The sequence below is a fragment of the Eschrichtius robustus genome, chromosome 5 (assembly GCF_028021215.1).
Source record: "Eschrichtius robustus isolate mEscRob2 chromosome 5, mEscRob2.pri, whole genome shotgun sequence".
Taxonomy (NCBI): Eukaryota; Metazoa; Chordata; class Mammalia; order Artiodactyla; family Eschrichtiidae; genus Eschrichtius; species Eschrichtius robustus.
In genome coordinates, this window is record NC_090828.1 from 79,666,210 (window position 1) to 79,693,855 (window position 27,646).

General features: G+C 39.7%; 1 protein-coding gene across 11 annotated transcripts in view; it reads left to right on the plus strand.

Moving 5' to 3' along the window:
• Nucleotides 1-27,646, plus strand: part of LOC137765377 (RNA-binding protein 43-like) — a 149,495-nt gene that overhangs the window by 69,851 nt on the left and 51,998 nt on the right. For 2 of the 11 annotated variants that reach the window (XM_068545135.1, XM_068545132.1), the window contains exon 1: nt 26,583-26,669. Coding sequence is in view for 4 of the 11 variants with exons in the window: in XM_068545130.1 (XP_068401231.1) it covers nt 22,023-22,035; nt 26,498-26,669; nt 27,287-27,335 (234 nt within the window). In the remaining 7 variants the exon portion in view is untranslated. Of the gene's footprint in view, nt 1-3,728; nt 3,806-21,510; nt 21,593-21,902; nt 22,036-26,497; nt 26,670-26,822; nt 26,993-27,286; nt 27,336-27,646 lie in introns of those variants that run through there. The other 9 variants (XM_068545130.1, XM_068545129.1, XM_068545128.1 and 6 more) reach the window with 9 other exon arrangements.

The window sequence follows — 27,646 nt, forward strand, 5'->3', positions numbered from 1 at the left end:
TAAAAATTAGATAAATTGAAAGATAGAAACTACAAAGATAATTAAATCAGAATAAATTATAAATACAATTTTTAAAACAATGTAAATGTGCCATGGTATATCCTCAGTAATAAAGAGTAAAATCATAGTTGAAAAAAAAATGTTTTTCCTATGAGTGATTTTATACTTCATTAAAATAAAACATCACTCCTTTAAAATTTAGAGTATGAAAATTCTCATTCTGTTTTTGGAAATCTTTCTAAAAAGATCTCTGTGCACCATGTAACTTTGATTTTTTTCTTTAATATAAAAATATTGGAGAAAAAATAGCATCATGTTCTATTTGGTAGTTGACTAATCTTAGGTTTATTTTTATTATTAGTGAAAAATGGAACTCTTTCTTCCTTTCTTATATCTTAGTCAGACATGATATCATGCAAGCTGATTACATTAAAATAGTTTTTCTCTGGTGATTCATCATCTTTCTCATTTCTTGCACCACCATGTCTAAGTTCTTGGGTTGGAAGAAGATGACATTAGACTGATACGTTTTATTTAACATTGATTAAAAGAGTTCAGATTATTGACGTTACAACTTTTGTTTTTAAGAACTAAGCCTAGATTACTTTTATTTTTATTTATTTATTTATTTATTTTTGGCTGCGTTGGGTCTTCGTCGCTGCGCACAGGCTTTCTCTAGTTGCGGCGAGTGGGGGCTACTCTTCATTGTGGTGCATGGGCTTCTCATTGTGGTGGCTTCTCTTGTTGCAGAGCATGGGCTCTAGGTGTGTGGGGTTCAGTAGTTGAGGCACACGGCCTCAGTAGTTGTGGCTCGTGGGCTCTAGAGCACAGGCTCAGTAGTTATGGCTCATGGGCTTAGTTGCTCCACGGCATGTGGGATCTTCCCGGGCCAAGGCTTGAACCTGTGTCCCTTGCATTGGCAGGCAGATTCTTAACCATTGCACCACCAGGGAAGTCCTAGATTACTTTTTAAAGACTTATGTTTATTTTTGCTTTATTATTCTTTTAATGGAGGTATAATTTACATAAAATGCACAGACCTTAGATGTCTTCTTCCATGAGTTTTGACAAAACAAGACACAGAACATTTTCAGCTCCGCAGAACTCTTCCTGATGCTCATTTCCAGGCAATACCCTTCAAACATTCTGAATTAAACATTGTTCTAATTTCTGTCATCACAGCTGGGTTTTACCTGTTTTAGGATGTCATATAAATGGAATCATATAGTGTATATTCTTTTGCAGCTATTTTCTTTTGCGCAACATAATTGAGTAAAATTTTTGAGATTCATCTATGTTTCTGTGTGTATCAGTAGTTTGTTCTTTTTTTATTACTGAGTAGTATTCCATTGTATGAAAATAATACCATTTAAAAATCTATTTTCAATCAGTATTGTGAAAATGACTATACTACCCAAAGCAATCTACACTTTCAATGCAATCCCTAACAAATTACCAATGACATATTTCACAGAATTAGAACAAAAAATTTTACAGTTTGTGTAGAAACACAGAAGACCCTGAACAGCCAAAGCAATCTTGAGAAAGGAAAACGGAGCTGGAGGAATCAGGCTCTCCAACTTCAGACTATACTACAAAGCTACAGTAATCAAGACAGTATGGTACTGGGACTTCCCTGGCAGTCCAGTGGTTATGACTTTACACTCCCAATGCAAGGGCCCAGATTCGATCCCTGGTCAGGGAACTAGATCCCACATGCACGCACAACTAAGAACCCTCATGCCGCAACTACAAGATCCCATGTGCTACAACTAAGGCCCAGCACAGCCAAATAAATAAATTAAAAAAAAAAAAAAAAGACAATATGGTACTGGCACAGAAACAGAAATATAGATCAATGGTACAGGATAGAAAGCCCAGAGATAAACCCACTCACCTATGGTCACCTAATCTGTGACAAAGGAGGCAAGAATATTCAGTGGAGAAAAGGCAGCCTCTTCAATAAATGGTGCTGGGAAAACTGAACAACTACATGTAAAAGAATGAAATTAGAACACTACCTAACACCATACGCAAAAATAAACTCAAAATGAATTAAAGACCTAAATGTAAGACTGGACACTATAAAACTGTTAGAGGAAAACATAGGAAAAACACTCTTTGACATAAATCACAGCAAGATTTTTTATGACCCACCTTCTAGAGTAATGAAAATAAAAACAAAAATAAGCAAATGGGACCTAATGAAACTTAAAATCTTTTTCACAGCAAAGGAAACCATAAACAAGATGAAAAGACAACCCTCAGAATGGGAGAAAATATTTGCAAATGAAGCAACGGACAAAGGATTAAACTCCAAAATATACAAACAGCTCATGCAGCTCAATATCAAAAAAACAATCAAAAAACGGGTGGAAGACCTAAATAGACATTTCACCAAAGAAGACATACAGATTGCCAACAAACACATGAAAAGGTGCTCAATATCACTAATCGTTAGAGAAATGCAAATCAAAACTACAGTGAGGTATCACCTCACACCAGTCAGAATGGCCATCATCAAAAAAATCTACAAACAATAAATGTGGAGAGGGTGTGGAGAAAAGGGAACCCTCCTGTAATGTTGGTGGGAATGTAAATTGATACAGCCACTGTGGAGAACAGTATGGAGGTTCCTTAAAAAGCTAAAAATAGAACTACCATATGACCCAGCAATCCCACTACTGGGCATATACTCTGAGAAAACCGTAATTCAAAAAGACACATGTACCCCAATGTCCATTGCAGCACTATTTACAATAGCCAGGACATGGAAGCAAGCTAAGTGTCCATCAACAGATGAATGGATAAAGAAGACATGGTACATATATATAATGGAATACTACTCAGCCATAAAAAGAAATGAAATTGGGTCATTTGTAGAGGTGTGGATGGACCTAGAGTCTGTCATACGGAGTGAAGTAAGTCAGAAAGAGAAAAACAAATACTGTGTATTAATGCATATATGTGGAATCTAGAAAAATGGTACAGATGAACCTATTTGCAGGGCAAGAATAGAAATGCAGATGAAGAGAACGGACGTGTGGACACAGGAGAAAGGGGAGGGTGGGATGAATTGGGAAATTAGTTTTGACATAAATACACTGCCATGTGTAAAGTAGATAGCTAGTGGGAACCTGCTGTATAGTACAGGGAGCTCAGCTTGGTGCTCTGTGATGACCTAGATGGGTGGGAGGGGGAGAGGAGGTCCAAGAGGGAGGGGCTATATGTATACATACAGCTGATTCACTTCATTTTACAGCAGAAACTAACACAGCATTGTAAAGCAATTATACTCCAATAAAAAAATTTTTTAATCTATTTTCCATGGATAGATGTGGTAGGCAGCTTCCGGCATGGTTCCCAGTGATCCTCACGTCTTGATATTCATAGTCTTGTGGAATCCCCTCCCTTCAAGTGTGGGTTGGACCTCGTGACTTTCTTCTAATGAAAAGAATATAGCAAATGTGATGGAATGTTGCTTCCAAGAGTTGGGTATAAAGGACTTGACTTCCATGTCTCTCTCTAGTTTTTCTTTCTTGCTTGCTTTAAAGAAGCAAGCTGCCATGTTGTAAGCTACCCTATGGAGAAGTCTACATGGCAAGGAACTGAGGGAGACCTCCCACCAGCAGCCAGTGAGGAACTCTGGCTGTCATTCCAACAGCCTGTGAGGAACTGAATCTTGCCAACAACCATGAGAATAAGCTTGGACATGGATCCTTCTCCAGGTCAAGCCTTGAGATGATGGGAGCCCAAATCAACACCTTCATTGAAGCCTTGTGAGAGAAAAGACGACTTCTTTTTGGTGAGATTCTTTATCCACAGAAACTGTGAGATAATAAATGTTGTTTTAATCCACTAAATTTTCAGGTAACTTGTTATGCGGCAGTGGGTAACTGTTGCAATAGGCATTTAGGTTGTTTCCAATTTGGAGACTATTATGAATAAGACTGCTATGATTATTCTTCTAGACTTTTTGTGAATATGTTTTATTTAAAATGTGTTTCTTATAAATAGCATAGAGTTGGGTTTCCTTCCACCTCCTCTGCCCCCTGCCACCCTTGTCTGACAATCTCTAGCTTTTAATTGGCGTGTTTAGTCCATTTGAATTTAATGTAATTATTGATATGGTTGGGTTTAAGTCTACCATTTCATCATTTAGTTTCTATTTGTTTTAGTTATTTTATGTTTCTCCGTTTCTCTTTTTTTGCCTTCTTTTGGGTGATATCAATTAGTATTTAATATTTCATTCTTTCTAATCTATTAACATTTTAAGCTACACCTCTTTAGTGTTATTTTTTAGTGGTTGCTCTAGAGATTAAAATATTCATTTTTAATTTACCTCTAACTTCAAATAATATTTTACTGTTTAACCAGCAATGGGGGAATTTTACAACTGTGTAATTCTATTTACTATCCCTGTCTTTCGTGCTTTTATTGTTATATGTGTTACTTCTACAATATATTGCTCTACTTTTTGCCTTAAATATATATAAAGTATATTTAAAGCAAAAAGAATAACAATGATATATTGCTTTACATATATTTAAAGCAAAAAGTATAGCAATATATCATGGGATATAGATATAATTTATAGCAAGTATAATAGCAATATATTTAATTTAAAATGGCATTTTATATTTGCCTAGATATTTATTGTTTCTGGCACTCTAAATTCTATCTTGGAGATCCAGGATTCCATCTGATAACATTTTCCTCAGCTTTTAGACTGAGTAATTTCTCTTAGCATTTCTTATAGTGCAGGTCTATTGGACACAAATTCTATCAGCCTTTGCTTTATTTTGACTTCATTTTTGTATATTTTGAATTCTGGATTGAAAGTTTCCCTTCCCTCCCCATTTTAAAGATGCTATTCCATTGTCTTCTGGCCTTTATTGTTTTTGATAAGAAATCAATCATAATTCATATTTTGTTCCCCTGTAAATGATGTCTTTGTTTCTACTTTGTTTTTAAGATCTTCTTGGTTTTTTCTTTTGTTTTGTTTTGGTTTTTTGTTTTATTTTGTTTCCAGCAATTGGACAATAATGTTCTTAGGTGTGTTTTCTTTGTATTTATCATGTTAAGTTTTACTGAGTTTCTTGTATCTGTGGGGTCTTTTTAAAAATTAATTTTAGAAAAAATATTTTTTAAGGATTTTAAATAAATTTGAACTTTATTTATGACAACAGTATCTCCATTCCCCTGAGAGCAAGTAGTCTAGATATGTGTTAGATGTATTGTCATTTCTATATGTAGACAGGACTTGGTGCCTGAATGGATGCAAGAAACCCATGATAACTTCTGCATTCACAGGTTGGAAAACTTGGTTCTGAATAAGGTTGCCAGCTAAGTTCCTTCTTTTCTCAAAGTGTTTTTGGTCATACTGTTCTTGTACTTTAGTGCAAAACCTGAGCCAAGAATGCTGGCAGGAAGTGCAAAGAAAGAAATGCCAAGGAGTGCAATGCCTCTGGAAAGCAATTTTCCCAACCAAGTTAGGGGAGTTTTGTCTCCATAGCCAATATTGTCAATGTAATAAGATTACCAGTTAATTTTAAAAGGATATAACTCAGAAATAGCCAGATGATAGAGATGCATAGGACAAAGTATGTGGGAAGGTGCAAGGAACTTCCAGGCTCTAGCCAGGGGTCCACTCTCCCTGAATCTCCACGTGTTCACCAACCCAGACTCTCCTTAGAAAATTCTTGACCACTATCTCCTCATATACTTCTTTTTTTAAAGTTTATTTATTTATTTATTTTTGGCTGTGTTGGGTCTTAGTTTCTGTGTGAGGGCTTTCTCTAGTCGTGGCGAGTGGGGGCCACTCTTCATCGCGGTGCGCGGGCCTCTCACTGTCGCGGCCTCTCTTGTTGCGGAGCACAGGCTCCAGATGCGCAGGCTCAGTAGTTGTGGCTCACGGGCCCAGTTGCTCCGCGGCATGTGGGATCTTCCCAGACCAGGGCTCGAACCCATGTCCCCTGCATTGGCAGGCAGATTCTCAACCACTGAGCCACCAGGGAAGCCCCTCATATACTTCTTTACCCCCATTCTTTCTCCCTTTCTTATGAGGGTACAATACATATATGTTAGCCCATCCGTTGCTGCCCAAAGACTCTTGGATTCACTGTTCCATTTTGTTCGCTCTTTTTTCTTTTTGTATTTTCACCTGTATTTGAGTTGATCCTTTCCTCTGCTATGTGCAGACTTCTGTTGAGCCCATCAAATTGATATTTCATATTTTTTATTTCAGGTATTTACAATAAGTTCTTTATTTAGCTGGCTGCGTCAGGTCTTAGTTGCAGCATGCAGGATCTTTTGTTGCGGTGTACAGGCTTCTCTCTAGTTGTGGCGCACAGGCTCTATAGTGCAAGGGCTCAGTAGTTGCAGTGTGCAGACTCTCTAGTTGTGGCACGTGGGCTCCAGAGTACGCAGGCTCAGTAGTTGCAGCACACGGGGCTCTCTAGTTGTGGTGCATGGGCTCTAAAGCCTGTGGGCTTAGTTGCCCCACGGCATGTGGGATCTTAGTTCCCCAGCCAGGGATCAAACCCGCGTCCCTTGCATTGGAAAGCGGATTCTTAATCACTGGACCACCAGGGAAGTCCTGTACAATAAGTTCTTTTTTATAGGTTCCATCTCTGAAGAAATTATCCATTATTCATGCATATTATCTAATTTGTCCACCAAATCACTGAACATGTTTAACACAGTTACCTTAAAGTTCCTGTCTCTGATCTATAGTTTCAACTTTGAGTTTGCTCTCTTGACTACATTCTGTCTTGACCTTGGGTCACATCTTGCTTCTTTATGTGTCTTGTAATTTTTTTATTGTATGCCAAACATTTTGTGTAGAGTCTGAAGTAAACTGTATTGCTTCCTCTGTTAGGCTACTAGTCTGGTTGACTGAATCAATCTGATCTGTGGATTTCTCCTTCTCCCTCTGGTCTGCTAGTAATTAAAGCAGCTGTGGGTCTCATCTTTTCTAGAATGGGCTTATCACTTTCTACAATTTAGTTAGCTTAAGGGGTTTTTTTTTTGAGGGGAGGGTGTTCTTAGTTCTCTGATAAATATGTATTTTAATTGAGGTATAATTGACATACAACATTATATTAATTTCAGGTGTTCTGGTATGTTTTTTTAAAACTATGATTTTCTGGCTAATATCTTGTTCTTACCAGTAGAGTAGAAGCAATGTCTCTCAAGACTTTGTAAATTTTAATTTGAAATGGAGTTCCCTGTTTTTTTCTTAATATGTTTAACTGTGCAAATGACAGGCAAACGTGGATCAATGTAGCTCAAAAATCAATTTTTCTCTCCCTTTAAAAGGTCAGAAAAAATTGTGAAAAACTTTAAGTGAGCAAAAGTTTACTGGTGGCATTTTCAATGGAAAATTAGGTATTGTATATTGTACCCTCTAAGTTAACAGACTTCATAGATAATTTTGCCTTTCATTATCTTTGAGCTATTTCACAACTTTGTAAATTAAATAAAACTGACAGTACTGCAAACTATTCTTGTCCATACAGATGTAAATAAAGTTGTCCAATGGAGATACAATTAATTATTGTCCTGTGGATATTGGTCAGTTTTGTGTCTATTAGTTAACTAATTTCAGCATTCCTGATTGCCTGTATCTGTGTCTGCTCTTTGGATTAGCCTTTGAACTGTTTTTAGTTAGGTTTTCTTTCTTTTTTTTTTTTTTGGCTGTGCCACGCAGCTTTCAGGATCTTAGTATCCGACCAGGGATTGAACCCGGGCCCACAGCAGGGAAAACACGGAGTCCTAACCACTGGACCACCAGAAAAAATCCCTAGTATTTTCGTTTGTTTGTTTGTTAACATTTTACTGTATTCCTGATTAATGAGTTAGATGAAGTATGTGTTCATTTTATATTTTATTGAGAGTTATGACTGTATCCTTTATAAAAATTATTTTTTAACATGGGTCACCTTTCTCTAGTATGTTGTTAGTCTGGAATCCTGTACTCTCTCTGCTGCTCCAAGTTGCACGTGGACCACTTTGCTGCCATTTTCTGGGCTTCTTGGGCACACACTTTCAACAGCATGTTATTCCCTCTGATTGAGCATCAGGTAAATGTGTGATAAGCCTCAATTCCACTTACAGCTTTTTTCCTTTATTTTCTACAACACCGCCACTTCAGATCATAAAAGGTTTTTACACTTTACTGAAGGATTTGGTAGGTAGCAGACATCTGTCATTTGTGACTAATTGGAATCTTTTGAATACCTTCTTCATATTTTGATAGTTACCTACAGTAGAAATCTTTCCATCTTAATGAAGAATCCAAAAACATAATTTCCAGCTTCCTTGCTGCTGGGTACAGATGTTAATTATGCCAATCAGATCTATCACATGACACTGGCACAGAAATGAGTTACTTGGTAAAAGAGGCAGGACATAGATCATCCATTTTACTGGCATAAAACTAAGCAGGAGCAGTGTTGTTTTGGGGCTGGCTGCTGTGACCAACTTCTCAATCATGACAGATGCAGCAATTGCCTATTTTACATAGGGCTGGATGAATGTAATAGAGTATTATAATAATGACCTTCAATGAATCATGCCTCTCTGTGTCTGTGTCCTTGTGTAATGTGACCTTGCAATCACTGCATCAGGAAATGAGCCTATTTCTCCACTGTCTGGGACGTGGGTTGGCCTTGATCATCATGCTGTGAAGACACCCAGTTTAGCTTACTAGAGAATGTAGGACCTCATACAGGAAAAATGAAGTTCCTCAGCTGACAGACAGCATGACATTCTCAGAAATGTAGTAAGGCCATCTTGGACTTTCCAGGCCAGCCTGACTTCCACTTGGAAGGAGTCATATGACCAGCAGCCCAGAGTCTAGGTGAGACCGGCAAAACCATCCAGAATGCCAAACTGCAGAATGATAAGAAAGAATAAATTATTATCGTTTTAAAGTCCCTAAACAATAATAAGGTGGTTTAGGGTATTTTGCTGTGCAGCAATAGATAACTGAAACAGGAATCTGGCTGCTGCTGCAACAAAAACCTAAAATAGTGGTTTGGGGATCAGGCAGTAGGCAGAGGCTAAAAAGGTGGCAAGGAGACTGTTAGTAGAGGCTGGAAGACCAGTGAGGGTAATTGTTATTAAGGCTTCAAAAAGGGCAACTGGTATAACGTAGCAGTGGAAAAATTAGTGACACTGTCACCTTCTTTAACTCGTAAATTAGAAAATGTACCTAGTAAATTGGAGCTGGCTGATGAGAACATGGAAGGTGCAAATGGCTTCTTTTAGCTTTGGATAAAAGGGTGTTGTAAAACAGAGAGGAACTAAAAAAGGAACCATTTTATTTGCAAGCAGAATGCAGAAATGTGGACAGCCACAACTTGCTAGCAGATGCCACACATCCACTATTTCCTAAATGAATTTATCTTCCTCTTTCTAAGCCTGCCCATATATTGGTAATGGTATCAGTAACACCAGATGTCCACACTGGAAACTGGGACTGACTTTAGACTTTTCCTTTTTTATTCATTCATCCATTCATTTATTATGAACTCAGATACTTTGTGCCAGGGGATATAACTGTGTCTATCAATCCTGTATCCTCACAGACCTCATAGCCTGAAAAGCTCTAATTGATCACCAAGCCCTCCTACTTCTGCTCCCTAAATATCCCTGGAATCTACCCTTTCCTCTCCATTCTCTCAGTCCCTACTTTAGTCCAGTTGTCATCATCTGACTATTCTGTATTCTGCCATATTTCCCCCTTTCATTCATTTGTTACTCTGCTGCAAGAGTGGTCATTTTACATGCAAGCCAGAGAGTGTCCTCCCTTTCTTAAAATCCTCCAGAATAAAGTTTAAACTCCATAATTTGATGGTAGCCTATATTTTCCACCCTGCCTGAAGGTGTCATCTTCTTTCTTAACTCTCTGTGTCTTTTGCCTCCTCTCTCCAAAACACATTTGGTGAATTCATTCTTCAAGGTGACAGGTGAAACCTCATCTTCCCTGTGTAGCCATCCCCAACCATTCTATGCACATTTTTAATATAACACTTAGGATAGCATATTACAAATCTTTTCTTGCCTATATTCTCCTCTCTTTTTTTTTTTTTTTTTTTTTTTAAAGTCCTTGGTGCCCAGCATGGCGTTCAAGGCCTTTTTTTTTTTTTTTTTTAATGCTATTCTTGTCTGCTTACATTCTTTTTATTTATGTATGTATGTATGTATGTATGGCTGTGTTGGGTCTTCGTTTCTGTGCGAGGGCTTTCTCCAGTTGTGGCAAGCGGGGGCCACTCTTCATAGCGGTGCGGGGTCCACTCTTCATCGCGGTGCGCGGGCCTCTCACTATCGCGGCCTCTCGTTGCCCAGCACAGGCTCCAGACACGCAGACTCAGCAATTGTGGCTCACGGGCCGAGTTGCTCCGCGGCATGTGGGATCTTCCCAGACCAGGGCTCGAACCCGCGTCGCCTGCATTGGCAGGCAGACTCTCAACCACTGCGCCACCAGGGAAGCCCTATTCTCCTCTCTTGAGTAGAGGAAATCTAAGTACAGGAGGGTAAGAATTTAGTTATATTTGTCTTTGTTTTCTGAAATAGTACCTGGTATATAATTAATTCAATAAATGGTTTTGAATAAGTGAATGAGTGAATGAGCCTGTGTAATGGATATAAGATTAAGCTCACCAACTCTGGAGTGACAGTCACCTTCTCTCACACATTTAGCAAATTTATTCAGCACTTATTTGTTTCATGTCTGCTTTGTCCCAGACATCAATCCCAACATAATAATGAATGAGACATAAAAAGTCACTGCTTTTGTGGAACTTACATTCTAGTGACTGTGACAGATTAATAAAGCAATAAATAAATAAACGAGAACATCCTCAGGTAATAAGTGCTTTGCAGAGACACAGCAAGATGATATGATAGAGAAAGACTGAGGAGCTTCTAGAAAAGAAGGTCAGGAAAGGCCTCTCTGAGGAGGTGAAATTAAAGCTTAGATTTGAATGATGTGATTTTTGCCAGCCATGCAAAAATCAGTGGCCAAGTGTGCCAGATAGTTTGAAAGGCTGGAGAAAAAGCTCTGGGGCAAGAATGCACTTGGCCTGTTCTCCAGGAACAGAAAGGAGACCAAGGTGATGGAGCTTAATGAGAGGGGAAAAGCAGGCAATGGCCAGTACTATGTGGTTATGGAAGCCACTTCAAGAGTGTGGAATTTAGTCTATGTGCAGTAGGAAGCTACTGGTAGGGGATGCCATGATTTAATCTATGTTTTAAAAATATCCCTTTGGAGTCTCTTCAGAGAATAACTCGTGGTGGGTTAAGAGGGAAAACAGGAAGTCATGTAAGGAGGCCACTGCAGATGTCCAGGGAGAGAAATGGGATGGTGGCATAGGCAGTGGTGGTAGCAATAAAGAAGGGGAAGAAGTGTGCTGATTTGGGAATATTGTGGTTTGGAGGTTTGCTCTTGAATTTGGTGAGCAGAATGAGAGGATAAGAGCTTTCAAGCATAATTTGATGAATCCAAGTCCTTTATTCACTTTTGTTACCAGTTCTTTCTTGTGTTCATCATGAGAGAAAAGCGTGTAGAAGGAGACTCAAAGATCTTGCTTATGGCTATTGAACAGAATGTAAAGGTGGAAAAGAGTGTGTCCTTGGATGGAGGATGTCCATGGAAATACTGAGTCTTTCCTTGAGGAAGGGAGTGCCCTGGCTACCAATATTTAATAAGTCCAGGACACCAAAACACATCAGCAGGAGGTACATGGGATCTACCCATGCCAGCAATATCAGAAGTTAAAGATTCCAACACAAAAAGAGCTCCTGGGCTTTTCCTTTAGGTGCATCAGTGACTGTGAGGTGTGGAGAGACAGTGGGACTTGGGTAACCAAAGTATTTTTGAAAACACCTTCTAAGAAAAACATCAGGTTGCCTACTGGAGCACTTTTCTAGCCAAATAGGAAAAGTGTGAGTGCCTTGAGGGCAAGGATCGTGTCTTAGTCATCTCTGAATTCCTACTCAAGGCTTAGCACCATGCTTGACATTCAACAAACCCTAAAGTTCAACATGTATTGAATAAAGGAGTGGGGTGGAGACTCAAGCAAAGAGAAGAACGACAACTGTCTCAGATGATACCTCAGCACTTTGTGCTCTGTTATCTTCAATATCAAATTTATGTATTGTGGTTTAGTTTTGATCCTGTTAATACTAATCTCTCTGTCCTTGGAAACAGGAGGCCATCACCAATTCCTTCACTCCATTTGTTTTGATTAGACCAAATTCTCCCAGGTACATTTCAAAATTAATTCATGTTTTTTGTTCTGTTTTATATCATTAGATAACTAATCGCCACTTCAATTCTGTTCATTTGTGAGAATAAACATACTTTATAGATACTTTCCTCATTTATTGAAGAAAAAATAAACCTTAATTGAATAAAAATTAGAAGATACAAATAAAGGTAGAAAATAAAGAGCACCCATGACTTTACTTGCATAGAAACTTTATATATTTCTGTAGGGAATTTTTTTCTATGTATACACACACAGGTACACACACATATTTGGGAGGGGACAAAAATGGCATCACTGTAGACTTAATGTTTTGTAATTTGGATTTTAATATTGTTTTAAGATAAAATTAATAAGTGAGAAAAACCTGACTTTTAGTTTAGAGTGTGTTTATTTTTTCTTTTCCCTCTTTTTCCTGAAAGTTTTTTTTTTTTTTTTTTTTTAATTATTCTATGAGCCCAACTGAAACAAATGAGTGAAAGGTCAAGTAAGTAAGATGCCAGCCCTACTGAAGGAACAGTTGTGTAGAGAGGAGTCAAGCATCTGGCTGACAGTTGGACCGCATGACCTCTGAATTCTCCAACTCTGAGATTCTGTGAATGAAGACAGGAGACAGGAATTTCTAAGCCTAACCAGACTGAAATGGCTGAAGTAAGCTAGTGTAAGGGAGTTCTGGGAAATTAGATTGGAAAGTCAGATTTCAACCTGGTTGCATTTATATCTTGGATCCAAAGCTGGGTACGCAGTCTGTGTGTGTGGAAATTTGTGGGAGTGAATTTGCATGAAAGAAGATTGCTAAGGTCAGGAGTCATTTTCTTCCTCTTCTTCCTCCTTCCTCTTCTCTCTGTTCCTCCTCCTCTTTTATTTACTTTTCCACGGAATGAACAACATTCTGAGCCTCCTCTTTCTTGAATTCCCATATGAAATAACTTGAGCTCACTTCCCAATAATGGGGAGTTTAATGCTAGGCACAAATCAGTCTTCTTTTTTCCCATCAATCTGAAAACAGTAAAACAGTGATTGATTTTACTCACATCATTTTACAATGTTATACAAAAACTCACATGCAAATAGGACTACAGTTTTTATTTTTAATTGTGGTAAAATACATATAAGTAGAATTTACCATTAACCATTTTAAGCAACATTTCAGTGGCATCAAGTACATTCACATTGCTGTGCAACCATCACCACCATCCATTTCTAGGACTCTTTCATCATCCCAAACTGAAATTCTGTACCCATCAAACAATAACTCTCCATTTCTCCCATCCCCCAGTCCCTGGCAACCATGATTCTACTTTCTGTCTCTATGACTTTGACTACTCTCAGTAACTTGTATAAGTGGAATCATACAATATTTGTCCATTTTTGACTGGCTTATTTCACCTCGCATAATGTCCTCAAGGTTCATCCATGTTGTAGCTTATGTCAGAATTTACTTCCTTTTTAAAATTAAATAACATTCCATTGTCTGTATATACTGCATTTCGTTTATCCATTCATCTTACTAAACATTTTCTAATGATAATCCTGTAACCCACAGTTAAGGCCTTCTCCTGCTTTTTGGGCCTGGAAAAGCTACTACTGTTTCACTTGAAAGTTTCCCAATATTTCCAGGTTTTGACAACCTAGAATTCTTTGAGTTGTTTTTTTTATTCCTCTCAGACATAGCTGCTGTTCTCCCAGGGAGCAGGGCGTCTTAGGGCCAGGGCTGTGGGGTAAATAGGTAAAGAGTGAGGTCAAGGCCATAAGTTGGTTCAAATTACCTTATTCAACAAGTATTCACAGGTCACTTCTGTGTACAAGGCATCACCTTAATCACTCTTCCCACAATGGCCAGATGTCCATTTGGTGGAGAGAGTGGACAAAAGTGCTAAAACGGTAGGCTTAATACTACTTCACCTCTGTGCCCAATAACCAAGACAGATGGTTGGAGAGAAGTTGTGTGTTTCACTCACACACAGGGATTGCCATAAATCAAGAAACAGCAGAAGATAGTCAAGTAACTCTTTGCTCCCCCCTCCCCCCACCATCCCACCCTCCTCACCCCAACTCCTTGCTTCCTGTAACTTGGATTTGAGAGCCTGTTGTAAATCAGCTGCACAAAAGCAGGGAAATTGCTTCTCCTGACGCTCTTTTTCTGCACCACCCAAGCACCCCTGAATCTTACATTATCATCACAGTATTTTTGGTGAGGATACACCCAGATGTGGTGCAGGGCGCTGCAGAATGCTGTAGAGAGAATTCATCTTTTCTTTTCAGACACCTCAATATCTCATCACAGTTGTCAAAGCAGTTGAAAACTAGGGCTGCTGCTGAGTCACAGCCTCATCTATCGCACATCCTCTCTTCTGCGTGTGTCCAGAGAATTCATGTAATTTCTTCAAACAGTTCTTGGAAAATATCTACTGTTTTTTGTGCCTCTCAGTAATATTACTTTGGTCTATGGCCAGAAAAGCATAGGTTGACTCTAATTTTTTTTAATTTATTTTTATCGAAGTATGGTTGATTTCCAGTGTTGTGTTAATTTCTGCTGTACAGCAAAGGGATTCAGTTATACATATATAAACTTTTTTTGTATATTCTTTTCCATTATGGTTTATCACAGGATATTAAATATAGTTCCCTGTGCTATACAGGAGGACCTTGTTGTTATCCATTCCATATATAATAGTTTGCATCTGCTGACCCCCAAACTCCCACTCCATCCCTTCCCCACTGGGCCCCCTCGGCAACCACAAGTCTGTTCTCTATGTCTGTGTGTCTGTTTCTGTTTTGTAGATAAGTTCATTTGTGTTATATTTTAGAGTCCACACATAAGTGATATCATATGGTATTTCTCTTCCTCTTTCTGACTTATTTCACTTAGTATGATCATCTCTAGTTCCATCCAAGTTGCTGCAAATGGTATTATTTCATTCTTTTTTATGGCCAAGTAGTATCCCATTGTATATATGTACCACATCTTCTTTATCCATTTATCTGTTGATGGACATCTTTTTGTGTGTGTGAATTAAAACTTATTTGTTTAACTTATTTTTTGAGTTGGTACCAATATTTATTTTTTTCTAATTAATTTTTTTTGTTGGAGTATAGTTGATTTATAATGTTGTGTTAGTTTCTACTGTACAGCAAAGTGAGTCAGTTATACATACACATATATCCACTCTTTTTTTAGATTCCTTTCCCATATAGGTCATTACAGAGTATTTTTTTATATACATATATATTTTTAAATTTTATTTATCTATTTATTTTGGCTGCGTTGGGTCTTTGTTGCTGCACGTGGGCTTTCTCTAGTTGTGGCGAGCCGGGGCTGCTCTTCGTTGTGGTGCGCAGGTTTCTCATTGTGGTGGCTTCTCTTGTTGCGGAACATGGGCTCTAGGCGTGCGGGCTTCAGTAGTTGTGGCGCATGGGCTTAGTTGCTCCGCAGCATGTGGGATCTTCCCGGATCAGGGCTCGAACCCGTGTCCCCTGCATTGGCAGGAGGATTCTTAGCCACTGCGCCACCAGGGAAGTCCCATTACAGAGTATTGAATAGAGTTCCCTGTGCTATTCAGTATATTCTTATTAGTTATCTATTCTATATATAGTACTGTATATGTGTCAGTTCCAGTCTCCCAATTTATCCCTCCCAGTTGGCTCTAATTTTAATTAGCATTTATTGACCTATTCTTCCATATTATTGGCTTTTGGGGTTCTCTTCACTATCCACGTCTAATGTCTTTGTAGTAGTAGTGAGCTCCAAGAAGAAGTTTCTGACAATAGGAACCAATCCAAAGATTAATAGTATGTAAAAGATTTTCTACTTTTTCCCAAGGAGTGAAGCAAATCAGTATGAAATATGAGACAGTGTAATTTTTCTAGACTCTCATTTCTCTACCATAGCAGGCAGCTTCCCTTGTAAATAAGTGCACTTCTTTCTTCCAGAAAGAAATTTATTACAGGAACCTAGTTAATTGCCTTGGGGAGTTGATGGAAGTCCCATCTCTTTGAGTCATGGCGTGTACCTTGGTGGGAGTGAATTCCACACAGAGTTTTAGTGACGATGATCTCACTATTTTATGCCTCATGTCTGCTCTTTAGTTTATGTGCCAAGATTGCTTTCCCTGAGGAACAAAGTTCTGTCTAAGGCAAAGTGATCTTGCCTCTTCACTTGTCCCTTTCCCCCTTAGTTAGCCACACTTTGGCATGTGGTACCTGTTAATGAATTCAACCACAGATGGTCCCACTCCAGATTGTTACTGGCATTTGTCATCTGACATCTACGAGTATAACTGATAATGAGTGCACTTTAGCTGAAACCTTAGTCAGCAGTACCATATTCCTGGGGGAGACTGGACCACTACGGCAAGCCTGTGGGTCCTGCTGCTCTTCTGCCTTCCAGGTAGAGGCAAGGGGATAGCACTGAGACACCATGATCCAAGAGGTGAACTAGGATGAGCTCTTCTAAATAGTCCTCTCACTGGAATACCAAGGTAACACCCAAGTTAAGTCTTTAGTAGCTGTGGGGCCTTGGTGTGGCCTAAGCTGTTCGTCCTGCTCCAAGATGCTTCAAAACCTTATTAAAAATGTTTGGATCCTTCACGAAGCCCTACTGTACTCAAGTTTACCAGGAGATCTGGGTAGGAATGGGGTTGATGGACTTCATCGTTTATAAAATCAAGAGTGCTGATAAAAGAAGTAAAGTTTTGAAAACTTCAAGTCCTGGGCCTGCTCACAGTCATCATTAACCAGCTTTACTTAGAGTGCACATCAGGTGAAACACAGTCTGGCTGTGAATTTAAGCAAGCTCTGTTATATGGAAACTTGGAACATCACTGTACACCTGCATAAGGGCCATTTCCTTCATGGAATGAATAAAGGTACTTAGAAGATACAAAAACAAAGCAAAACAAAACCCAGTTAATTCTTTAGGTTGATGTTCTGGTTCTATAACATTCCTTTTAAACCGCGGTCCTTAACCTAGATTCCATGGACTCCCAGGAATCTATGAATGGCTTTAGGGGATATGTAAGACACCTGAAATTGTATGCACAATTTCGTGTTGCTATGGATATTTCTGAGAAGAAAGTCTCTAGCTCTTATCAGAGTCTCAAAGACGTCTGTAACTCCCTCACTCTCTAAGTGAGGTCATTTGAAATGACCACATTATGGTGTATTGGTTCTCAGTTACTCATTCAATCGATTTTCATTAATAAATATAGGATAAGTAATTGCCCAAGAAAGGCACTATATTTGACATTTAGGGAGAGACAAAGATACAGTACAACTCTTGTTTTGGAAAAGATTACCCTCTTTTGGGGATGAATTGCACAATAGTCCCCAAAAAGACAATTAACAATGCAAGGTTATGAATGTACTTAGTAAGTGGTATGGGCAAAACATGCTAAAATAATTTAGAGAGGGAGGGATCACTACTCCTGGGGTTGTTGGACAGGAGCTTAACTTGAGCCTGGAGATGCAGCAGCAAAGCCTGACACTGGTGTTCAGCCACTGTACCCCGGGTGTTCATATCAGATGTTAAATAATGAAATATTTCTGTGCCAGTTGGTTGCAGTCTTCCCCCAAGCCCACCCCAGTGCCTCTACTGCCCTGGCCGTATCTCCACCAGGAATTCCCAGCACCACCCCCCACCGCCACCTTCTAGGATCCAGTAACTGTAGGATTAATGCCTGGCCCAGAAAGATCTTCTAGGACACCATTCCAGCCTTCTGGCTAGAGCTCTTCTGATGGTTCAGTGTCCATACTGATCAGTTATTGATATCTTGAATATCACCACTGCCTTTAAGGTATGACATGTGTTTGTTAGAAGTTCATGTGTACAATCGTATGACTGAAATAATAGAAAGGAGAAGGAAAGCATCTCAGGAAAGGGAAATGAAAGAAAGGTAAAAGAAAAGAAGACCAGTTGGTTGATAAGACTATTCTGGATTTAGAGGATAGCCGACTAATTTGTTGGATACAGAGAAGAAGAATAGTGAATGATAAAGTTAAAAAGACAAGCTGTAGCCAGCTTGTTGTGGAAACAGTTTGGGATTGGGAGCATGGGAGGGAGGGTAGGTCCTGCACTCTGGAGTTTGGGCTGTATATGTTAGATGTCACCTGTAAATGCTTAAGGTGTGGAATGACATGATGACAGCAGAACTTTTAGAAGAATAATATGGCAGGGGTGTGTAGGATGAAAGGACCAAAGGAATCATTAGCAAGGTAAATTCTAGATGTAAATTAGCCATCATGACAATCTTCCTGTGAAAATTAGACAATCAACTATGAATTTTAATGTGAGAGGGTGTGGAGGAAAAGACACACTGGCTGTGGCAAAGAATGAAACTGGATAGGCTATGTGAAAGGGAGTCTTAAGAAACCTGGGCCATCTGGTTACCGTGTCCCTAGGAGAGGGCAGATCAGGTTAGCGACCACAGGAAGGAGCCAGTGAAGAGCAGGGAAAATCGCATTGCTGTTTGGGATACGTTCAGGGTAGTAGGATAGAGACTAGACCACAAAAAAAGCCACTCAACAATTACCTGTCTGTCTTATGTAAAGTTCATAAAATAACATGACAAAATAGTTGGGGGAGAGAGAGAGAGAATATGATTGAATCTTGGACTTATTTGACTGACTTGTTCTTACTTGTTCTATCTAATTCTAGACCAGCAATCAAGCAAGTCTTGGCAGCCCAGAATCCCTCCCTAGCACGCATTGCACATTTTCAGGGAACACCAGGAATTTCCAGGGAATACACTGGATGTGAATTTGTAGTGTGACCAGTGTGACCCTGTAGTAAGGGTCAGAGCAGAGACTCAGCCCAGTTCTCCTGGTGATTTTAAGGTGGTGCAATTTCCATGACAAGCCAGCTACAGCTGTTGTTCATCCACCTGAGAAAGCTTTGCTTTGAGTCTTGGCACCAAAATTAGAGTTCTTATTCTTCAAATGGTTGAAAAACAGCTGAGGTCAACCTCCCAAAAGGCCATAGTGTTTCTATTCCAATGCATAAAGTCACCAAGCAATAAGATCTGAAGGACACTTCTTTGTTTTATTTGTATTGGGGATGAAGACTGTTTGTCTTTTTAAGTTTTCTGGAGGAGTTTAAGCATTTAGAGGGATGAATTACCTCTGGCTTTATGTGTCCAACATCATCAAACTGCCCCATGAAGATATTTTGTTGTTAAAATGAGCCCTGTGTGTGAGGTCATTCTATCTTGTTACACCGGACACCAGGGCAAACTATTTAGAATAAATTGGAATGAATAACTAATGAAAGAGAAAAGAATATTCCTTTCAGGGTTCCTGGATATACTAGTCTTGTTCTTTTTTTCTGGCTTCTCCTTACTTCTTTCCACTTTTGCATCATTTTGACCCATTCACCCTCATGGCTTATTCCTTCCTTTCCATTTCAGAGTAGCTGTAATGGCAGCCTAGCTGCAGACAAGGAGCCTTTGTCCTCTGAAGGAGATGGCATGAAAGACAGGAACTGCTCTTGTCCTGTCTACCATGGACGTCAAGAAATGCCTTTCCTTCTACTCATGAACCTAGGCCACCAGGCTGGCAAACAGGAAGAGGCCCTGTGCTCCCTGACTGAGCCACACAGCACACAGTACCCTGACTCTGGAGTGAACATTTCTGCTCCCTCTTTGTTCTTTAGGGAACTGGTTAGTCTACAGCCTTGCTATTCAAAGTATAGTCCAAGACCCAGCGCCATCACGCCACCAGCATCACCAAGCAACGTTCAAAATGAAGAACTTCCACCTCAAACCTATGGAATCAGGATCTGCTTTTTTTTTTTGGCGGTGCCACGTGGCTTGTAGGATCTCAGCTCCCCAACCAGGGATTGAACCTGGGCCCCAGCAGTGAAAGCGCTGAGTCCTAACCACTGGACCGCCAGGGAATTCCCAGGATCTACATGTTAACAAGATCCCCAGCTGATTCAGATGGGCATTAGAGTTTGAGAAGCACTGGTCTATAGGACGTCCTCTTACCCACAGACACATTTTCCCTTTCTGGTGAGTTTGGGACACGATTCAACAGAAATCATACACTATACTGAGATATATCTTAGTAGAAATTATGCCCCTACGTATACCTAGGTACACTAAGAACAAATTGAAAACAAATTTAACTTAAAAAGTTGAGCTCTTTGCCTGATATGTTTTTAATACTCTGAATAGACTGGTGAATTTCCTTGTTGCAATGACTTGACACCTCTTGTGGAGAACTATTCAAACCAAGGAAATAATCAGAAACAACTTATCAAACACCAACCCAAATCTTGCTACTTGGCAATTTTTAGAACTCCTCAGGCAAAAACAAACTACAAATTCCCTAGTCAAAAAACATAGATAGTCAAGCAAAATAAATTTCTTTAGTTGTTTTCACTATGTTTGTGCATATTCTCTTAACTGCTGAGCTCCCTGGGAAGCTACACTGATTTATTTGGATGCTTTGCCCGATTCTTTCTCATTTGGGATTTTTGGTGAGAACATAATCAGAATTTAATATTTCGATTTTTCCAACATTCCAAAGCTATGTTCTTTTTAAGCATTCTGAGAATCTCAAGGCTCTTTAAGCTTTTTCCTCCCCTGTGATTTTAAGTTCAAGCCAAACAATTGGATTTATCCTACTATCACTTCACCCTGAGAGAATTCTGTCAGAAGCAGTATTCATTTTTTTTTTTTTTAACTTTTTATTTTATATTGGAGTATAGCCAATTCAGAAGCAATATTCAGGGGCTTCCCTGGTGGCGCAATGGTTAAGAATCCACCTGCCAGTGCAGAGGACACAGGTTCGAGCCCTGATCTGGGAAGATCCCACATGCCGAGGAGCAACTAAGCCTGTGCGCCACAACTACTGAAGCCCGCGTGCCTAGAGCCCGTGCTCTGCAACAAGAGAAGCCACCGCAACAAGAAGCCTGCGCACCGCAACAAAGAGTAGCCCCCGCTCGCCGCAACTAGAGAAAGCCTGCGCACAGCAACAAAGACCCAACAGAGCCAAAAATAAATAAAATAAATTAATTAAAAAAAAAAAAGCAGTATTCAGTTTGCAAGCAAAGCAGGAAAACATCAGCAGTATTCTCAGATTCTCTTAAAATAATTTCCATAATATAATATTGAGGTTTACTGCTTGATATCTTAAGGATATCAAGGATCAATTTTTATTTTTGAACCTCTGTTTCATGAGAAAAACACTCAAGTGTTCTTTCCAGCATTGTCCAAGGACAGTAGCTTTATTCTCTAAATACTTTAACAAAACAGAATTTTCTGACTGATCAAGTATGTTTATATGATAAATCAGTGGCCCAGGCATGATTCAAGAAGGTAATGTCCTTTATTCTTTAATTTTATTATTGTTATTTTACTTGGATTAACTTCTATTATAAACTTCTATTTATAAATATTTGATCTAGCTCACAATATTTTGTTCACTTATACAAACTTATTCATACACTAACATGAAAACCTATACAAAGGGGTTATAATATTGAGCCTAGAGTATTTGACTCCTACTCTTGTATCTAACTACTAGTTAGAAATAGGTATAATATTTATATTGCATGTACTAGGTATAGTCATTTTACTAGTAACTGCAGGTGACACAAAAGAAATAAAAAATGGTCTTTGTCTTAAGTGTACTTTTTCAGGTAGGAAGACAAAGCAGAAGAAATGTGCAAGAAGAAAATGGAAAAAGAATCTCACCCACGTATAAGATGGTAACAGCTACCTGGGCTACCAGTGTCAAGCTACTTGAATGCTTATCCTGGGTAAGGCACTGTGCTTAGACCTTGACATGTACCAGTATCTCATTCACAACAGCTCCATTCTACAGAGGAGAAAAATGAGGCTGGGAAACTTCAGTAACTTGAAATTGGTATTCAAACCAACAACTCATATCAAAACCATGCTCTTAACTATGTAGTACTGCCTGCCTGATAGAGAGAAAGGGATAGAATATTTATTTTCCTTTGCTTTTTAAAAAACTTGTTGTCTACTATTTTATTTATTTTTTTACAGCTTTGTTGAGATACAGTTGACAAATAACATTGTGTGAGTTTAAGGGGAACAAGGCATACAACATACTGATTTGTTACACTTATATATTGTCAAATGATTACCACAGCTAATACCTCCATCACGTCACGTAATTATCATTTCTTCTTTGTGGTGAGAGTATTTAAGATCTACTGTCTTGGCAACAGTCCTTTACTCTTGATATTTCAATTGCAAACCTCTTGAAAATGAGAATGATGTTACCTAATTCCTTTGTGTCACCCAGGACCCTGCACAATGCTGGGCAAAGTTTAAATGTTGCAACTTCCCCAAGGACGAACTGCAAACAGGATTACCAAAATCTTGGCAACTAGCAGCATAAACTTGGTGTGCTAGACCTTTTCTAAAAGAAAGAGCATAACATAATAGATATCAGGTGGTTTTCTCATGGTTTGCATATCCACTAAACTCATGGTGCCTCTCTGGGATTTTTCATCTGACCTTTGGTCTCAGTTCACTTCCTCTACCTTTAAGAGTCAACTCAATCTTCACCTCTTCTGTGGAGGAAACATTCCCTGACTTCCTGAAGTAGAGGGGACTGTTTTCTCCTTGGTGTTCTACTACTCCTAGTATCACACTTCATAGCACACATGGTACAGTATGTAACACTGGTGAGTGGGGGGATGGTGCATTTGTAGAGAAGCCTGGGAGAAGCCCATTGCCATCTGGTGGGGAGATAAATTTGTAACACAATATACATCTCATATCATGGCAGTGTAGATTTACATGACATGTTCAAGGCATCTCATGTGTGATATAATATTTATTGAGTGTGTGATAGATAGAAGATAGATAGATAGATAGATAGATAGATAGATAGATAGATAGATAGATAGAAAGAAAAAGTTTTCCTTGACCCTCTTAGGGCTCCTGGCTGGGTCTGAAAATGAAACTGACAAAGACAGATGAAGAGGAGAAAAGCCTACAAATTTATTTAACGTAAGTTTTACATGACACAGAAGTCTTCGTAAGGAAATGAAGACCCATGGAAACAGTTAGAACTGAGTATTTTTATGCTAGGTTTGATGAAGAGAGGATAGTCATGGAAAATTTGACAGGTCAGAGAGTATGAGGTAATTGAAGTAAACTGGAGAAAACTTAGCAAAGCTGGTTTGTTAGGATTCTTCTCTGGGTCCATTTGTCTTTGGAGATAAGAATGCTCCTTTCCCACAGGTATAGGGTGAGCACCTCTCACAGGAGGCTTTTTGAACTATTTCAGAGAAGGATGGTCGTGGGGGGGATGGTCAGAGTGACTGTCTTGCTTCTACTGTTTCTCAAACTCCTTCTACTTAAAATAGTCAATATTCCAAGGTGCCATATTTTGAGGAAGCAAGTCCTGGACCCCATCATTAGTAAAGCATTACTCAAATTGCCCCACTAGAAACTTTTCAAGATTTTAATAGCTGCTCCTTGAAAAAAAGGCTTTAGTGGTCAAATGAGTTTGATAAATTCAAGATTAAATAAAGTTAAACTTTTAAATGTATGCTATAATTTTTCCTGCAATACTTCTCAAAACTCAACATGCGGATGTGCATTGTGAGTCTCCCAAGTGTGAATCCAGTATGCAGCATTTCTTAATCATACTTGCCCATAGAATTCCCTCTTTTTTCATGCCCTGTAGAACATAGTGTGGAGACCGACTTCATGGTTGAGAGTAGAGAAAGATATCAATGTCATCACGGGTTAATTGCCTGGTTTTGGATCAGCACTTTAAGCCATAGTTTCCTCATCTGCAAAATGAGGATAATACCTATATCTCATATTGTTTGCAAAACAAAAACGGTTTATAAAATGCCTAGGAGTTCTCAGTAGATCTTCGCAATTACAGTTGTTAACAATAATATATCTGGGAGCTGGGACTTCCCTGGTGGCGCAGTGGTTAGGAATCCGCCTGCCAATGCAGCAGACACAGGTTCGAGCCCTGGTGCGGGAAGATCCCACATGCTGCGGAGCAACTAAGCCCATGCACCACAACTACTGAGCCTGCGCTCTAGAGCTCACGAGCCACAACTATTGAGCCCACACACGCAGAGCCCATGCTCCGCAACAAGAGAACCCACCGCAATGAGAAGCCGGCGCACCACAATGAAGAGTAGCCCCCGCTCGCCGCAACTAGAGAAAGCCCGCGCGGCAACAAAGACCCAACGCAGCCAAAAATAAATAAAATTTAAAAAAAATATATATATATATATCTGGGAGCTGCCTATTCATCTTCGGAACCCCTGTGCTTTGCAGAGTACTGGACCTGAAGTTGACTTGAGTTCAGACTGTTACACGTGGCTCAGCTTCAGCATGTGGGTGGCCCAAAGGCTTCCCTACTAACTGTATTCTTTGTCCTTTAACAGGATTGGAGTCAATCTTAGATGAGTCCTGTTCTGGTCATGGTCCTATTGCTTAGTATCTTCTTATAAAAAACAAAAATAAGATAAAAGAAGAAATGAGGTTTGAACTAAATAACCTCTAGAGTTCATGTTCTCTAAAACTATAAGGGATGGAAGTTTCCTGCCGGTCCAGTGGTTAGGACTCAGCGCTTTCACTCCCATGGGCCAGGGTTCAATCCCTGGCCGGGGAACTAAGATCCCTCAAGCCTTGCAGTGCAGCCAAAAATAAAATAAAAGGGGCTTCCCTGGTGGCGCAGTGGTTAAGAATCCGCCTGCCAATGCAGGGGACACGGGTTCGAGCCCTGGTCCGGGAGGATCCCACATGCCAAGGAGCAACTAAGCCCGAGTGCCACAGCTACCGAAGCCCACGCACCTAGAGCCCTTGCTCTGGAACAAGAGAAGTCACCGCAATGAGAAGCACGCGCACTGCAACGAAGAGTAGCCCCTGCTCGCTTGCAACTAGAGAAAGCCCTTGTGCAGCAACGAAGACCCAACGCAGCCAAAAAATAGATAAATTAAATAAATAAATAAATAAATTTAAATAAATAAATAAAATAATAAAATAAAAAACAAAATTTAAAGAAACAAAATTTTAACCCAACGCAGCCAAAAATAGATAAATTAAATAAATAAATAAATAAATTTAAATAAATAAATAAAATAAAATAAATTTTAAGGGAGACCAAAAGTAATTCTCAGGCTGCCACAGTTAGAGTTTTGGTACTATTTTGACTGGGCTGATGAGTACAAGTGTCTATGCACCACTTTATTTTTTTCACTTAGAAAGGCCACTTTAAACTGATTGCCATCAATATTCTTTTTTTTTCACATAGAAAAGGTGAATATTTAATACACCTGTAAATGCTTATTTCCTTTTCCCTTTGCAGAGCAAACCACTTTTTAATTCAGGAGTGGTATGCAATCAAAACCTACTGATATTTACATCATTTGGAAATATCTCAATGTATTAATTTATTTGAAAATGCATATAATATTCTTGATATAAAGGAATTTGACTTTGGTTAATCTTTCATTTTATCAGATTATATATCAGTTATATATGAATATACAGCACTATAAACTAGAATTTATGCCTGGGAGTCATTTTGATACATCTCCTCCCTGACCTCTATTTACCAGCCAGTGCAGCTGTGGGGTGGTTCTCTGTGTAGGATTCAGAAACAATGCAATTTTTGAAGTAAACCAGATGTTTTCCATTTCAAAGGAAAAGATCACACTCAGTGAAGTATTTATTTATAAGCTTCACAACAAAACAAAAGATTATAAGAAAACTTTCAAGGGACACGGGTCATAGAAACCAACTGAACACCACAGCTTTCCCAACTTCCTGGGAAGTTGCAAAAGAAATACCTGTACACAAAAGTTGACCTTGTGCTGGCTGCAAAGATTTGTAGATTAAGGTTGTAATGACCAATAAATTACAATGAGAGTTACCATTACAATCTGATGAGAGACTCCCACTTTGGCTTTATTTGGCTTCTATCCACTTTTTCCAAAAACACATCCTGTAATACACATACAAAGGAGTGGTTTTTAAAGCATGTCCTAAAATGAGTGTCTATGGAAACTTAAGGAATACTTTGGGAATAAATTCCCTCAAAACAAAAACAAAACCAACACGTTTTAAAAATCGAAAGTGAAAATAGGTGTAACTTGTTAGTGACTAATCATTGGAGACACCAGGTTTGGTATTCGAGCAGTGGCTAGATTTAAAGAAAATCATCATTTGAGTAGTTTTCGTCTCCTTTTATTCTTTCTTTCTTTTTTTTTAAAGGAACCAAACTGTTGATTTGGGGGACACCCACTGGAAAAAGGCTCAAGGCGCTTCTGGACAAGGCAGCGCCAGCCGGGCCCGGAGGTTCCAGCGACTCCCGCGGACGCTCCACCTGCGCGCCCCCAGCGAGGTTTCCGGGAACCGCGGCGCGGCGCTCGGCGGGCCGAGGCGGGTGAGTGGGTGCCCCCTTCCCCTCCTGCCATCCCTGCTCCTAGTGGTCCAGGGCTGGAGAGGCAGTGGATGGCGATGACGCAGGTTCCGCGGGACTCGGGACCTCCCGCGGGGAGACGCCCGGCGGAGAGCCGGGGGCGGACGGGGCGGGGCGCAGAGCCCCAGCGCCGCGCCCCTGCGCTGCCCGCTGCCGGGGTCGCGGGGACCACACAGCCGCCGAGGGGACGCGCCTGCTCCCGGCCCACGGGGCCTTCTCTGTGCCGTCCCGGCCTCTGACCCTGTCTCCTTTGCTTTGCTTCATTTCGGAAATTGAAACTTAAAATGGTTTGTGTTTCCCCACTGTTCTTGTAGTGTCTCTGGAGATAGTTGTTAGGAAAACAGATTCCTTCAGGACATTTACTCTCTTGGCAGGCGCAGGTTTTGGCAGTTGTGCCTCACTTTTCAGAATATGGCAGGGGTTTTCTTGAAAGAGACATCCAAAAGAGAATGCGATGTTTCCCTATCTATACAACATGCAGAAGTTTAGAAAACAAAAACAAAACAAAACAAAAAACAACTTTGTGCATCACCACCTCCTTTTTCCTTTCTTCTCCTCATTTCCTTTCTTTTTGCCGCCAGGCATGCATATGGGAAGATTTGCTTCTATCAGGCGGGGCACCACGGTGATGTGAGTATATTAAGGGAAATAGGTAGTGAATGGGTGTAGGTGATTTGTACTGGTTTTTTCATTCGCTGCCATAACAAATCACCACAGACTTAGTGGCTTAAAAGCCACAAGTTTATTATCTTAAAATTCTGCAGGTTAGAAGTCCAATTGGGCGTCACTGGGCTAAAATCAAGGTGTCTTCAGGGCTGCCTTCCTTTCCCGAGGCTAATGTGGTGAACCTGTTTTCTCGTCTTTTCCAGCTTCTGTAGACTACTCACCTTCTTTGGCTCAATGGTGCCCTTTCTCCATCCTCAAAGCCAGCAATGTTGCAT